The sequence below is a fragment of the Fistularia commersonii genome, chromosome 21 (assembly GCF_037954325.1).
Source record: "Fistularia commersonii isolate RoL2024-O1a breed Wild chromosome 21, RoL_Fcom_v1.0, whole genome shotgun sequence".
Taxonomy (NCBI): Eukaryota; Metazoa; Chordata; class Actinopteri; order Syngnathiformes; family Fistulariidae; genus Fistularia; species Fistularia commersonii.
Genome location: NC_141304.1, coordinates 9,680,762 through 9,696,508, shown reverse-complemented (window position 1 = coordinate 9,696,508; position 15,747 = coordinate 9,680,762). Strand labels below are relative to the sequence as shown.

Genomic DNA, 15,747 nt, shown 5'->3' with positions numbered 1-15,747 from the left:
AGACACTCGAGACGTGTTTGTGTTTTTCATGGTCGGGTCCACAAAAAAAGCAAGCCACGTGGTGAACCGCCTCAGACCTTTTGACCATCCGAGGAGGGTCTAGCGTTACGGCCGCTGCCTCCCGGTTCCCTCTCCTCTGGATCTATAAATGAATAGCGGCCATCAATCATTGTCAAGGGCCGTCCTTCTCCAGCCCAGACCGACGAGGATGACTGATGTCACTGCAAGTTACTGTCCAGTCCTCCTGCCTCCACTCTCCCTCACTCACATCAAACGGACCTGACAGGCCACCAGCTACACACCAAAGGGGCACCGCAATGTCACCTTTTTAGATTTTTTTTTTGAGGGTTGGGGGGGCAAAATCAGCTTCAAGCGTCCCACTCTTTGTTTTATTTTGTCTACTGACAGCTGGGCTGTCATTGTCCAGCGGTTAAGAGGGCGCCGGGACGACAAATCTCTCGATTTCGGCTCGGAATGTCGGAGGTCCAAAGACCTCGCGTCGAATTCGGGAGAATCTTGTGGTCAAAACTGACCAATGAATGTTGCGTGGAGGGCAGGCATGTTACATTAGATTTATACTCAGGGCTGTTGGTTATGCAAAGTCTTTCGTCATGCTAATAGTATGTACCATTTTAACAATAACAAACAAAAACATGTATGTGTACCTTTTGTGATGACATCTGAGGACGGGGAGGCAGCGTTCACTTCGATGTTACTTTTACCTATTGTTTTAATGCCTCAGCTGAGTCAAAGGACTGTTTCCAATTTTTTTTGAAAGCTAAACTGGCTAAAATAACAGTGGGATTCATCTTAAATAAAATGAAATAAAATAAAAATAATCAAAATAAAATGGAATAAATCAAAATAAAAAAATAATAAAAATCCCAGTAAATAGAAAAAAAAAATTACAATGAGAGAAAATAAACAAAGTAAAATGAAATAAATCAAACTAGACTAAACTAAACTAAAATAAAATAAAATGAAATAAAATAAATCACCCTCTCATAACAGCCATCCACTCACCCACGTCTTGGCAATTCAGGGTCCCCGATGACCCCAATGCACTTTCATTACCTGTAGAAGGATATTAAATAAAATAAAAATTTAAATGAAATTACATTAAATTAAGATAAGATAGCAGATAGAAAAGCTAAAAACAATAGAGAAATTTTGGGCTGTGGGTGACTTTGGTTCTGAGTTTCAGAACTTAGTTTATAGAAAAAGAACAGTGCTTTCTCATTTGCAACAAACATTGCATCGCAGAAAGAAGTAGGTTAAGGGTGGAAATTGGGGGACAAATGAGGGATGGGGGCTGAAATGGTGGGGTTAACGCTCGATGAGGGATGGTAGAATCAACACTGAACTCAACAGTAATTACAATGTAATTCACATGCTATTCCATTTTTCAGATGAATAACTCCAAAACACAACGGTTCTATTTTCTTGCAGTCGCAGTTTTGGATACAGCTCTGGTTTAATGGAGCCCCCTGTTATTGTTGGGGAGAATCGATCCGGGACATCATTGGGATAACTTGTGGTTACTAAAATAATCATGCAAAACACATCGAACTGCATTTTAATACGACCCTGCCGGACCCATTTTCGTTAGATGTGCCATGAAATTAATTTGACATCTCATATGAATATGAAATAGCATCGCCGAGTAGAAGCGAACTATCGATTGTGTGTTGCTGTCACCTTATTATTTTGGTTGTCATCATATAACAGTGTTAATGCGAATGAAAACATCAAAAATTCTCCCAAAAGTTTTCTCCCAACAAAACTCACTTCCTGTCTTCCTGTCTTCTGTTCGAGTCAAACACAGTGACGCTCATGAAGTGCCCACAAATGTGGGGATGGCAGGGGTCGGAGACACATCACCGATCACACAATGTACTTATGTAACATCCAGACATAACTCACTTCAAAAAGATCAGAGGGAATTTTTATACGAATGACTAAGAGTTAAGAAAAAAATGCAGAGATAATAACTGTTGATTTGATTTTCAAATAAGCTGATACCTGAAAATGCATTTTCCTATTATAACATATCTATGTATTACCTAAGTAATAGATAATAAATATTAAAGTAATAAAATAAGAATAAGAATAAGAATAACTTTATTTATCCCGAAGGAAAAAAAAAGTTGTTCTTATTCTTATTCTTATGAATAAGCAATAATAATAAGTCACACTCAAATGTGTCCACTTTATTGCCAGGGCCTTTAGAAGAACTGAAAAATGACTTCATTTTTAATTAATTCGTATAATTAATAACTTAATTTTTTCAGCCTCTGATTCTCCCCCCGACCTTCGTCTCTCTAAATGGGTTTGAACAGATGCTGACCGGGCACAGAAACACGGCATGGATGAGTTTATCTCCGCCAACCCCTGTAACTTCGACCATGCCTCGCTATTTGAACTGGTGCAGCGTCTGACTCTGGACCACAGGCTCAGCGACTCCTACTCTTGTCTGGTAAGACTGGTAGTTTGGAATATTCATTCCTTTTATTCACTGGTCCAGGCAGAGACAGTAGACTAAAGGGCTCACCATGGACAGGATTTTGGTCCAAAAAATGAAAATGACATTTAGCTGCAAACCGTATGGGGAGTATTTGAGTCATTGGGCTCTGAAAGATTTTTCTTTGTTGCAATAACTTAAGCGTAGCATGTTAATGTGTTTTGATGAAAGACCCCCCCCCCCCCAAATTTTTTTAATGCACCTGAATATTGAACATTAATCGTTATCCTTGATTCAATAAATATAAATATATAATATATCAATATTTATAAATATGGGAAAAGTGAAATATTAAATCAACGAATATATTCCAAATGAAATAATTATATATGCATGTGATTGTATGTATATATGTGTGTAGTCATAAATATTTTTGTGATTGTATACATATATATTCATATATATAAATAACTATAAATAAATATTTATTAATTTACAAATGTAATACATAAACAGTATGTATTATATATTATTATTATTAGTAGTAGTAGTAGTAGTTGTTGTAGTAGTACTAGTATATACATAATAATACAATAATGATAAAATAACTATAAATCATGTCAATAAAGCAATTAAGTCACTAAGATGCAACTAATACCTATAATAAAAATAATAAGACAATAAAAATGAATAAATCAAACGAATTACATATTTGAAAAATTAATGTATGTATATAGACACATGGATATTGACTAATTGATAATATTTATTGCGTGTTCTGATTATTGAGCATCCAAACATGTTTGTTGATTTTCTCGACTCAGTCTTAATCAAAAAGTTAAAATTAGATAATCAAATATTGAATAAACTCATGAATGACAAATGCAATAGCATATATATGTAGATATATATGTAGATGGGGAAATACTGGAATTGTATGACTTTTTGTAAATCAAGTGTGTGTTTTGTCGCGTGACCCTCAGGGCTGGTTCAGTCCCGGTCAGGTGTTCGTCCTGGACGAGTACTGCGCTCGCTACGGGGTTCGGGGCTGCCATCGACACCTGTGTTACCTGAGCGACCTGCTGGAGCGGGCGGAGAACGGAGCCATGATCGACCCCACCCTGCTGCACTACAGCTTCGCCTTCTGCGCGTCCCACGTGCACGGAAACAGGTACGAACACCTGAGCCTGCTGCGTGAATGACTAACCCTCAGCTGTATTTGTGTATCTATTTTATCAAAACATTTTAAGTTTTGTTTCCCATACTTTTGTTTTGCATGCTCACTATTCCTCTTTCTTTGTTTCCTGTGTTTTTTTCCCGTTTCCCATATAACTTCCTATTCTCGTTCATTTTCACAAACCGCCCCTCCTCCCTCGTCGCCCCTCCTCGATCCCGCCGTAGTCAGCGTGTTTCCGAGTTGTTAAACTGGCCCGTATCCGAGGCTGAACTCGAGCGCGCTCTTTTCCCGTCTGCCCCCGAGCTCCCTCCCCAAACTGCCAAGCGGGAACTCAAAATCATTGAGTTCATGAAGAAAAAGGACTTCAGGTCTCCGCTTTTCTCAGGAGCTCGAAGGTAAGACAAAGAAAATGGGCCTGTCAATCATTGGCCCTGAGACTCTCGGGTGGTTTTTCGCCTTGCAGGAATCACAAGTTTGGGAAAAATATTTTATAAATATTCATTTATCTGCGTGGACCCCAACCTTTAGCTTTATAAAACATTCATGGGAAGTGTGTTTACAACTAACATTTAATCCCATCAGGTCCGGGGACATATGGGTTTTACTCCCTCGTCGAATATGGTTCATCCACTTTTTAGATAATTTACTTATTTTTCAAATTTTACATTGTGATTGCTGACGCGGTTCTCCTCCATGCTGTGCTTCTGTTCCTTCTAGCAATGTTAGAAAATTAAGTCCACTCACTTTTGTGTTGCTTTGTTAAATTGTTTTTTTTTGGGGGAGGGGGGGGGGGGGGGGGGGGGGCACTATTTGCGCTTCTTGTAATACTTGTAATACTGCTGTGACACTTGAATTTCTCCTTTGCAGGATCAATAAAGCCAGGCTTTATTGATATATATATGTTAATAAATTAAAAATTATGATCTGGCTGTGAGAGAAAAAAGGCTCTAAAAAGCTGAGTCGCATTGTGAGATTCAGACGTGTGGGCGAAGCAGTTCGGACGATATTCAACCCAAAATATGTGCAGAAAATTATTATAGTATTTTGCCCGGTGATCAAGAGTTGGAATTGGAGTTGCCAGGTTGGAGATCTAGAGGAAAACCATAGAGAAGATTTATGGATATTAGAGAAGATATGAAGGTAGATATGAAGGTTGATTCGCTTGGACGACCCCTGAAGGGAAAACCTGAAAGGGAAAGAAGAAGATAATTGGAAGAATTACCATTTCAATAGTTTGGCATCTAGAAATGAAATATGTGGCATATTAATACTAATGAATGGACATGGCTGTCAAATGTTAACTGTAAAGGTTAAAAAAAATCTGAGGATATGACACTGAATAAAATCTCTCAATCCGCGTTTAACCTCAAGAAGTTTGGAAATGTAATCAGTCACCGAGGGTTCTTATGGTTTGTGACACGGGAGTCCGTGATTCACTCGGCCCTCCGTGGTCTAAGTTGCAGTATTTACCTCCTGTCAGGCTGCCGTGATGTGTTCAGACATCATATCTGTCAACATCACGGTCTGCCGTCTGGGGATGGAGCGTAACAAAGATAGACGAGGGGGACGGTGGTGAAGGGCGCTGTCTGCCATAACCCCCCCCCCCTCCTGCCGCTGCCACCCATCTATCTATCTATCCATCCATTCATCCCTCTTTCCCTCTGTCCTGCTGACAAAACTGACCGGGGACTGAGGCCTTTTCTGATCAGCCAGGACAGATGGACAGCGCTTGGGAGGCAGGCTTGGCCAAAAGTCTTTTTCTTTTCTTTACGCTGCTAAACAAACGGGCAAAAAAAAAAAAAAAAGGGTTATTAATCATCGTAAAAGCACTTCTGAATAATAGTCTTGAATTATAATCCAGGCCTCTTGTCCACATCACGTCCAGCGGGAACCTGGCTCTGCCAGTTAAGCCCGCGTTGCCTGGAGGTGGAGGCATGACAGGTTGACAGGTTGTCATGTGTGACGACCGAATGTCTCCGCAACTGCTGTTGCTGTGCACGCCCCTGTGCCCTCACCTCTCCGGAACCACCCCCTCACCACCCACCCAACCACACACACACACACACACACACATACACACACACACACATACATGTGCATTTCCAATGTCCTGCTGGGCCAGAGTCGTTGGCGCCAATTTGGACTCATTTTCCCACTCAACAACTCCGGTGTCAGGATTTGATTTGAGTCCAGATACATGTCGCCTCTATTTACGTCCAGTGATCCACGGTTGCCAAGAGCCAAGTTATTTATATGGAGTATAATAAAATATACATTTAATGATTCCCTCACAATTGATTGATACAGCATATAGAATAGAAAGTCTTTATTGTCATGGTAAAGTGCAATACAAGGATATTAAGGAATGTCATGAGTCATAATAATAAAATAATTTTAATAACAACGACAAAAAGTGTTATTATTGTGAGAACTTAATTACTAATATTATTATTATAAGTATTATTATAATCACTTTCATAATAATAATGATATTATTATTCATAGTATATAATAATATTATATTGCTTATTATAATTATTCCTCTAACCGAGGATAATACTACAACTACTACTAACAATAATAATAAGAAGATCGTCACCATCATCACCATCATTATTATTATTATTATTATTATTATTATTATTGTTAGAGGAATAATGATAATAGTAACAATAGCCAAAACAACAAAAATAATAATCATCACTGTTATTGTTATTATTGTTACTATTATTATTATTATCATTATTGATAACAACAGATAAAAATACATCATAATCCCAAACTCCTTGTCCAAACTCCATGTGATTTAACAGGCTTTTAAAACATTCTCAAAATCATATCAAAATCAGTGAGCGAGAATAGATTTCTGTTCAGTATATGAACGAGAGGCTGAAGGCCTGTAAAGCGGATGAATAGTTTGGAATTAATACAGGTTTATTTAAAAAATGTCAATCACAAGAAGATCCCCATAGAGAGGTATTTATAGAATGCCCTCTCGACATGCACAAACACATACCCTGAAAAAGAAATTAAGCGAATGTAGAAAAGAGAGAGAACAGAATCTGAGGAATGTATTGCCAGTCAGATTGGAATAATGTTCAGGACAAATTAAGAAATATATTTCACCTTACAACCTCCATGTGGACATCTTAGAGGAATAGTCTCCTTTATATCCACAAATTAGAATTATTAATAACTCAGTAGAGGTAGTTTTAACACATGTCTAACACATTGACTGAAATTAATGTCAGCATTCAAATGATAGAACTATTCCCAGTATACTGAGTTCATAGATTAACCTGAATTTATTTGGAAAAAAAACGCATGTAAAAATGCATGTAATACCCCAAACTGCAAATAAAAGGCATATTGTCATCTACATTAGCATATTAGTAACTGCTAGTAACTAATTTGTCTTATCTCTTTCATTCTTGGTGCGATAAATACAAGTCAATTAAAACAACAAGCTGCAAGAGAGCTGCAAAGAAAAAAAAAAGAACCAAATAAAAAAACACATTCTCTTTTGTGATGCAATTAAGGAGTGTGAAAATGTCCTTTTTTTGTTCTTGTTAGGAGGTTGAAGGTGAGATGGTGTGAAATTGTGCATTTTTGGTCAGGAAATTTGAGTCGCAAGCCAGTCTATTCTGAAAAGTATCTTTTCCTGTCTCTCTGTAATGGCCTTCTTGTCTCCTGTTGGATCTTCATCCAGGAGTCTTAAGGCACTTTCCCAGATGTCTCACAGAAATCAGTGTGAAACCGAGGCGAGTGCTCCTGTTTGAAAAAATACTTATCTCTGGACCGAAGAAAAAAAAAAAAAAAAAAGAAGACCTAAGGTTTGGAATTTTTGATGAATACATCTGAAAAAATGAAACGCCTTGGTGTGATAATTGATACTCAAACATGATCTTAAAAAATAAAGCGACCCTATGATATAATATAGATTGTATTATATGGAGATTTGATAGATCTTATACATTGAATTGAATGAATTAATTAATCAATATATCCATCTACTTAGCTAATTATTTATTAAATAGTTTGTTACACGACCTGGAGGAATTGTCGGGTTGTCAAATCTCCCCACCATGAGGAAGACAAAACAAAGATGAGTAAATTACGTGAATAAATAAATAAATTAAGTATGGTGAAATATATACAGTTAATACATACGCACCCTTCCCTCTTTGCCGGAATACTTAAATATTTCTGTTCATGTTATTATTAGAAGTGCGTAACAAACTGCAGACTGCTTCATTTTTCATTTCACACTATTAAGTAAACTGATAAAAAAACATTAAAAAAATAATGATAATGATGCTACATTATGTATTATTGGTTGAAGAGCAACATTTAAGTCAAAAAAGATATATCTTATATATCCATACATTTTTCATTAAAAAGAGAAATTTGTTATGATATAGATTTAAACAAAAACGTCCTTTATTAGTTCATGAAGTGACCACTGCTTTGAATCACATTTCAAATCAGGGCGCTACCTTACATATCCTTGTACTCATTGCATTTGAAAAAAAAAAAAAAAGTTACAAAATAAGTCTTCTTTGTGAACATGGAACTCAAAAGTAACTAGTAGAGAGTGAGCTGGCGTTGGCCCGACAGGTGGCCGTGGCGCGTCTCTTCCAATTTGCTGAAACGGTTTGGAGAAGGTGATCAGTGATGCCGCGCAAACTGGTACCTCTGCATGTGGAGCACAGCGCTCTGTGTGGCGGCAGTGTACTGGAACATTACACCCCCAAAACACACTCACACACACATACACACACACACATACACACAGAGTTTCTCGTTGTCCGCTGAAATGACATGTCAAAGGGGGGGCAGAGGGAGACAGAGTGTCACGTCTCCTCCTTCTCATCATCCTGTCTCGGCCACCAGTCCAGCGCCTCTTCTGTCACATGCACTCTGCTCACACTACACTAGGCCTGGCCATGTCACAAAGGATAAGCACAGTGAGCACACACACTCACACACACACACTCACACGCACACACACACACACACATCTTCTGAAATATGAAAATTTGACTAATAATGTCATTTGAAATAGCTTAGTAATAACAAACATGAGCATGTCCGTGTTTGAATATCAACCTGACGCACTGAAGAGAGACTTATGTTCCATGAATACAGGAGTCATGTGTTTTGTAACCCCTTTAACCCCTTGTTTCTATTTTTGAGTCATCACTGTAAGATCCCGTAGTTCTTCTGTTTATATCCAAATACCTGGCTTGTATCTTAGAAATAACAAACAAAAAAACTGGCAATCTTAAATTGTTGTAATATTGGTTTGATGTTGAGCTGGTATTGGACTGTTTGTTGCTGGATATTGGTACAAGGATGAGTTCCAAGACACATGACACGATGATGGATATGTTCAGTTCGCTATGTTCGCTACTTTGAGCTATTTAAGCGAGATTTATGCAGTTTGTGCTGTAATGCTGCAGTCAATACTGTTATTATATTAATGCATTAGTGTGTTTTCTCTCCATTTTCTTCCCCCCTCAAAATGATAAATAATAATAAAATTATAAATACATTTGTTTTGTATTATTATTATTTATCTAATTTCTCCTTTGCGTTTTCTGTCTTTTCTCCCCCTCAGTGTTATTTACTTTCAGAATCTGTACACAGTGATTTGTTTATGTTTAATGTGTTCTGTTGGTATGTAGCTGAAATTGTCGCTTCAAATAATGAAGTGACGCTTTTTCACCCTTTAATTCAGCCGCTGTATCGCCTGAACATTTGCGGTTGTTTCAGGCCTGATGGAATCGGCACCGTAACGGTGGAGGAGAGGGAGCGCTTCGAGGAAATCAAAGAAAGGCTACGGGTACTCCTGGAAAACCAGATTACACACTTCAGGTAAGGGGCATTTCGAGCCACCAAGCGGGTTGCTTTAGTCACTCCAAACTCCTGAGCGTTGGAATGAAAATCTGCCGTTATGTTTCTAAAGATACTGCTTTCCGTTCGGACGGCCGGAGGGGGCGCTGAAGGCCACCCTGTCCTTGCTTGAAAGGGTAAGAACTTTGAATTGTTCATCGATTCTCCAGAAATTTCAGGATCTCCTCAAATACACTTGTTGAGTGATAAAAGTACTGACAACTTGTATGAAAAATAAACCAGTATGTAACTGTCCTTTTTGAACAGTGTTTGTACACTGTCTCTCAACTTATCTTAATCGGCATAAAACCATAGGACACCATTGTTATTTACGTTGAAATGCTATCTGGGTAGTGACATGATGTGGTTGCACTGGGTTTGTTCCCGTTCAATTTCCCCCTGTTGCTAAGACGTTATTTTTCTGTTTGATCAATGTTTGCACCAGCTGCATGAAACAATACTTACATCCCTCAACGCATGTTAGTTTGTATAAAATTGTGAAAAAGCACTTGTAGGCCGCTTTCTGGGACAAACAAAGACGGGAAAAGGCAAGAGTTTGCAAAAGTTGCCGGTGTATATGCGGAAACTGCATTGCTATCCTAACAGAAAGAGCATCTATTGCCAGTAGATCCACTTTTTATCATTGGCTGTTCTATTCATATGTGTAATGTGCATGTGTGCATATATGTATATATCTATATTTATAAAACATATATATGTATATATATACATATGTAATATAAATTAGCTGGTATAATGGTTTCAGATGTCTATGTGAATGAATATCTCTCTCTCGCTCTCGCTCTCTCTCTCTCTCTCTCTCTCTCTCTCTCTCTCTCTCTCTCTCTCTATATATATATATATATATATAAAAGAATAAGACCACTTTATTTATCCTGAAGGAAATTGTTGTGCCAGAGTTACAAGAACAATATAACAATAACAATGATATAACAATATACAGAGATATTTGAAGATATATCTATATCTCTATATCTATATCTATAGATATATAGATATCTATAGATATCTATAGATATAGATATAGATATAGATATAGAGATATAGATATATTGTTTTTTTTTTTCTATTTTTATCTGCGGTTGTTTTTGGTGAAAAAAAAAATGTCCAGGGAATAGCTATAGTGTATTAAAAAATGGAATGAAAAGTCGATCATGTGAAAGCTGAAAGTAAAAATAAGAAATCAAGTTGCATTTGGGTTGTGAACAATGAGCTTCACACTTCCTCACAGTCCTTTTCAAACATGTAAAGTGATATATTTTCTGTATCAATGACTGCTTGCGGTACAAGGCCTTTCTGCATTAATTATCTTTCGGAGGGAGCCGCTTGCGGCCACGGCGACCCTTAAATTGTCTCATATTCAAACATGGAGCCGAGCGATGAAATGTCTTTTTTTTCCACCTACTTTGCTGTTGTTTTCTTGTAATATTTTCCACATGAAAAAGCCCTGCAGTAACTCCCGATCATTATCTGAATTCATATTGTGTCAAATAATCCCAGCATTGATGAAATTTAGGACAATGATATGGCGGAAATGAAAAAATAACACCTTCCTCTTTTGCATCTTTGCAAGGTTCTGATGAAGGACATTGTCACGCCGGTTCTGCAAGAGGAAGTGAAGGCGGTGATTCGTAAGTGTCTGGAGCAAGCGGCTCTGGTCAATTACCAGCGCCTGTCAGAGTATGCCAAACTGGAAGGTGAGGTGCTGAGCCGTCCACGCTCCCGTCTCAGTTGTTAACATCCTGGCTGTATCTAGGCAACGAGTTCAAGGCTCGTATCAAAAATCAATTCAGGTTGCCGGTTCTCATCCCCACAGCGACATAATAGTGAACGTGCCACCTCTTGCACCATCTGATATTATCAAATACGGAACTGGTTATGCATTTGGGTGAGATAAAATGACTCCAAAGGTCCGCCCCGTCCCTTTGTGTGTGGTATATGCTAAAAAAAATCGTTACACAAAACTTGCATTTATTTTGTTCGTTTTGGAGTTACGTTCCGCTCAAAAAAGGAAAAAATGTAGTAATGCAGCAGAACCCAGGCTTTCAAAATGCCCCTAATCACAAAGAAAATGAGTTTTTGTTTATTTGGGAATGGATCTGCGACAAAGCCGTTGGTGCACAAACACAAAAACAAAGAAACTCACAGGCTTTCAACGTTACGTCATTGTAGTCTAGCAGTAGTCGTGCATAGTACTCCGCATTGTTTACATCGTTCATCGTTATGTTTCCCGTTAAAATGCTTTTTTTCAGTAAGTTAGCCCTCATTATGGCTCCCAGAAAGGTTAAGAGTGCTAGTGCTAGTAAAGAATTACAGTCTCTCTGCAGAAGGAAATAATAGCTAAAAGTGAGATTGGCGTTCATGTTACAGATCTCGCCAAGCCCTGCAGCACGGCGAAGTCAACCATCTGCACGATCAAAGACCGCTGATGTGGCTACAGGGGCGACTACTTTAATGAAACAAAGATCTCAAGTCTCAAAAGAAGTAGAAAAGCAATTATTAGCTTGGATTAATGAAAGACAGCTCGCTGGATTTAGCATTAGCAAGGGTCTCATATAATAATAATAATAATAATAATACATACGATTTGTATAGCGCTTTTCACGGTACACAAAGACGCTTTACAAGTTGACGACAGAAAAACATAGAACATAAACATTGTTAATGGGAAGATGCGAGAAGGCTTACTTTTGCTGGTTTTGTGAAGGAAACGCTAAATAGAAGTGCCGGTAAGAAGAGAAACAACACCAAAAAGAGTCAAATTAAGGTTATCTTTAATTCTTGTCTGCTTTTTTTTCCCAAAACATACCCATAAAAAAGTTTCAAAAGAGTGTAGGATATTTTGGGGGATCGGAGAACAGATCAGTGGGATTTACATGGATTACAATGAGAATAATTGATTCAATTTGTGCACAGAGTTAAAGAACAAAATACAATTCGAAAGCTGAGGTTCAACTGTATTATATTATGTTCATCCCTTGTATTATCCAGACACATTTACAGTGTGTTTCTTAGTGGGCTTTTAAAAGCAACACATTGCAACGAATGCTTCTTTCTTCATGAATAATGATGTAAAAAAAAAAAAAAAAAAAATCTTAAAATTTATTTTACCTTAAACTCAGTATGACAACATTTTTGCAAATTCAAGACAAAGTCTTAAACCTCAACCGCTGTCTTCATGAGATTCGATGCAGTGCGGACAAGAAGCCGTACGTCCGCGCCTCGATGAGCCAGGATTTTCTGCCGATGTCGATATTCTAACCACGGTTGCCTCTTGTGACATACGCATCACCACAATGACCCCTTTAAATGACATGTGCTGTGTTTATTTAGCTTTCCAGCTCATGTGCAGTAAGTGAAAATGCATTCAATCCTCCACGAGCCTCTTATTCTGACCTCCGCCATTTCCCCTCAAGTTCTCCTCCAGCTGACGCTGCCCCTTTCTCTCACTTTGGCCTGCCTGATAGCTGAAGTGACGCTCCTTTCCCTTCCCCTTCTTCCTCCCTGAAAGACCTCCATACTCACTCTCTTTCTCTCTCTCGTTCTCTCTCTCACCCTAATGTCTATTGGCTTTCCCAGTTTTGGCACCAACCGGAATTTGTCCCAAGCAGGAAGGCCAATAAACAAGGCATGATGAGCGCAATATCACCATGTTTTCCAAGTTTTCTTTAGGAGGCATCTTCAGTTGGAACCGAAAAAAAAACAAAAAAACAATATGGAGTTCCATTTAGATCAGTTCGTATGTACAACATGAAACTGATCAATTTATAATCCTTGGATGATGCATTTAAGATGATGTCTGTAAAGAAAGCATTCCCCTTAAGACTCTAAGGAAGAATTGCCTTAGTGTCCTCCATGTCAATGTGAATTATCCCTTGATTCCCTTCTCAAAGAAACATATATATATATATATATATATATTTATATATATCTCCATATTTTGTGAAACGAATGGTTAATCCAATGTACCCTGCGCATAGGTGGATATATGGTGCCAGCCACAGACCCGCCCAATGCAATATTCATCTAAGTCTGTGCATGAAATTAGACGTGGAGCCATTGTGACGATGGATGGTTGTCCTACACCCATAAATGATTAATTGCACCAAGTGGGCGCTAACTGCATAAAAAATGCAATTAAAACATATACATTTATTTTAATGCTAGTAACTGTAACCTGAGACCTGCGACGTGTTGCTGAAGTCAACGTCCATATAGATAACAGGATGAGTCAAAGGTTTAAATTCGATTTTACTCGACGACTGATAGCTCATAGAAAAAAACACAAAACAAATAATAAAACCAGCAAAATAAACAAAACAACATAATTTTCATACAAACCTGATATGACATAAGTTGACCCTCTTGCTTTTCAAGTGATGGGAGAGTGATACTTTTTTTTTTAAGCAAACCAATAAACTGCTGTTGTCTGAAACAAAAAATAAATATACATTTTTTAAAAAGTCAACTCAAATTTTGTGAATTCAGTATGGAATTAACTGAAATTGTGTATTATTTATGCATTGTGAATCCCATTTTGCTATCTAATATTTAATTATTAGAGGAGGCTTTTTTAAAGTGCAAAAGTGAAAAAAAAATATATGGCACTGACAAATGAAGGAGGAAAGTGAAATTGTGTATTATTTATCATTATTGTGAATCCAATTTTGCTCTACAAGATTTAAATATATGAGAGGAGGTGTATATATAGTATTGACAAATGGAGGAAAGTTAAACTGTGTATTATATGTTATTATTGTGAATCCTATTTTGATGTTCAATATTTAAATATTAGTGAGGAGGCTTTTGTTCAGTAAAAAAGTTAAAAAAAAGTGGAAGAGGAAAGTGAAATTGTGTATTATTCATCATTATGAATCCCATTTTACTGTGCAATATCTAAACATTAGAGGAAGAATTTAGTTTTAAAATTGAAAGCATACAAGAAAAATATATAGCACTGAAAAATGTAGGAATGTGAAATTGCCCATTATTAATTTTTATTGTGAAACCCTTTTGGTGTAAAATATTTAAATTTTAGATTGAAAAAGTGCAAAAGCAAAAGAAAAAATGGCGTTGACGAATGAAGGAGAAAAGTGAAGTTGCTTATTATCTATTATCATTTTGAATCCTATTTTCCTGTACAATATTTAGATTTTTTTTAGGAGGCTTTTCAGTGGAAAAAGTACAAAAAATATGCCATTGACAAATGAAAGAGGAAGAAGTTGAAATGTAGCCCCTTGTATTTACACGACAGGACCTCTTGTCCGACAAATACCGCATAACAATGTAAACATACTGTTCCCTGTGAGGTTTCATTTATTCTCTGTAATAATGACAGCGTCATATGCAAGAGTAAAAAAAAACACATAGTTCATCAGTGACTCTTATTTCCTCCTCCCGGCCAAAATATAATAATTTTGGGAAAACCACTGACGACCTCACGAGTGCGTAATTGTTGGCTTGGAACGGGTGAAAGCGGCCACGGGAAACTCGGTCAAACCTGGTGAACTCCATCCTCTCTGACCCCGGGCCTCTCGCATGCCTCGGTATCCTCCCTCTTTCTCTGTAGGGAAAAAGAGAGAGATGTATGAACACCCTGTCTTCTGCTTGGCGTCTCAAGTGATGGATTTAACCATTCGTGAGTACTCTCCTCACCCTCCCCTCCCGAAGCCTCGCCCGTCCACCTCTGCATCATTTCACGACCCCCCCCCTCCCCCCCCGAGCATGCAAAAGGCGACCTCACATTTTAACACTCCCCGACGTCTTATGAATCATTTGAATCTGTTGCTGTGGTCTGTGACGTCCCGCTCGCTTGTTTTTCCTGTTTCCGAAAAAAAAAAAAAAAAAAAAAATCAAGACCAGGTCGAGTCTGTGCTTCTTTTCTGTTCTGCCTGTCTGCGACTTGAATGCATTTTTACTTTGCTTGTGTGTAAATGCTCTTCTGTGTGTAAGATCACGGATGCACCAATAAGAAGGGGGTATTTTATCATATTATTATCATGTAATAACCTAATATTATTATCATGTAATAACTCCACTCTTGCCATTTATCGCCAATTCACAGGTTCTTTGCTTTTACTTTTTCTTTCTCAAAAAGTGTCTTTGCCCTTTTTCCTTCCCTCTCTTTTCTATCAATGAAATGCTCTGATTCTGTGTCCCGCCTTATTAAATGTCTTTCTTTCACTCGCTCTCT

At 37.8% G+C, this 15,747-nt stretch overlaps 1 protein-coding gene across 10 annotated transcripts in view; it reads left to right on the top strand.

The window, feature by feature from the left end:
- The window catches only part of cadpsa (Ca2+-dependent activator protein for secretion a), a 168,090-nt gene that overhangs the window by 96,766 nt on the left and 55,577 nt on the right, over nt 1–15,747 (top strand). For 4 of the 10 annotated variants that reach the window (XM_086168157.1, XM_086168156.1, XM_086168154.1 and 1 more), the window contains exons 12-18: nt 2,340–2,476; nt 3,445–3,632; nt 3,863–4,033; nt 9,414–9,515; nt 9,607–9,670; nt 11,128–11,251; nt 15,124–15,192. In XM_086168157.1, coding sequence (XP_086024283.1) covers nt 2,340–2,476; nt 3,445–3,632; nt 3,863–4,033; nt 9,414–9,515; nt 9,607–9,670; nt 11,128–11,251; nt 15,124–15,192 — 855 coding nt within the window. The remainder of the gene's footprint in view (nt 1–2,339; nt 2,477–3,444; nt 3,633–3,862; nt 4,034–9,413; nt 9,516–9,606; nt 9,671–11,127; nt 11,252–15,123; nt 15,193–15,747) is intronic. The other 6 variants (XM_086168161.1, XM_086168159.1, XM_086168158.1 and 3 more) reach the window with 3 other exon arrangements.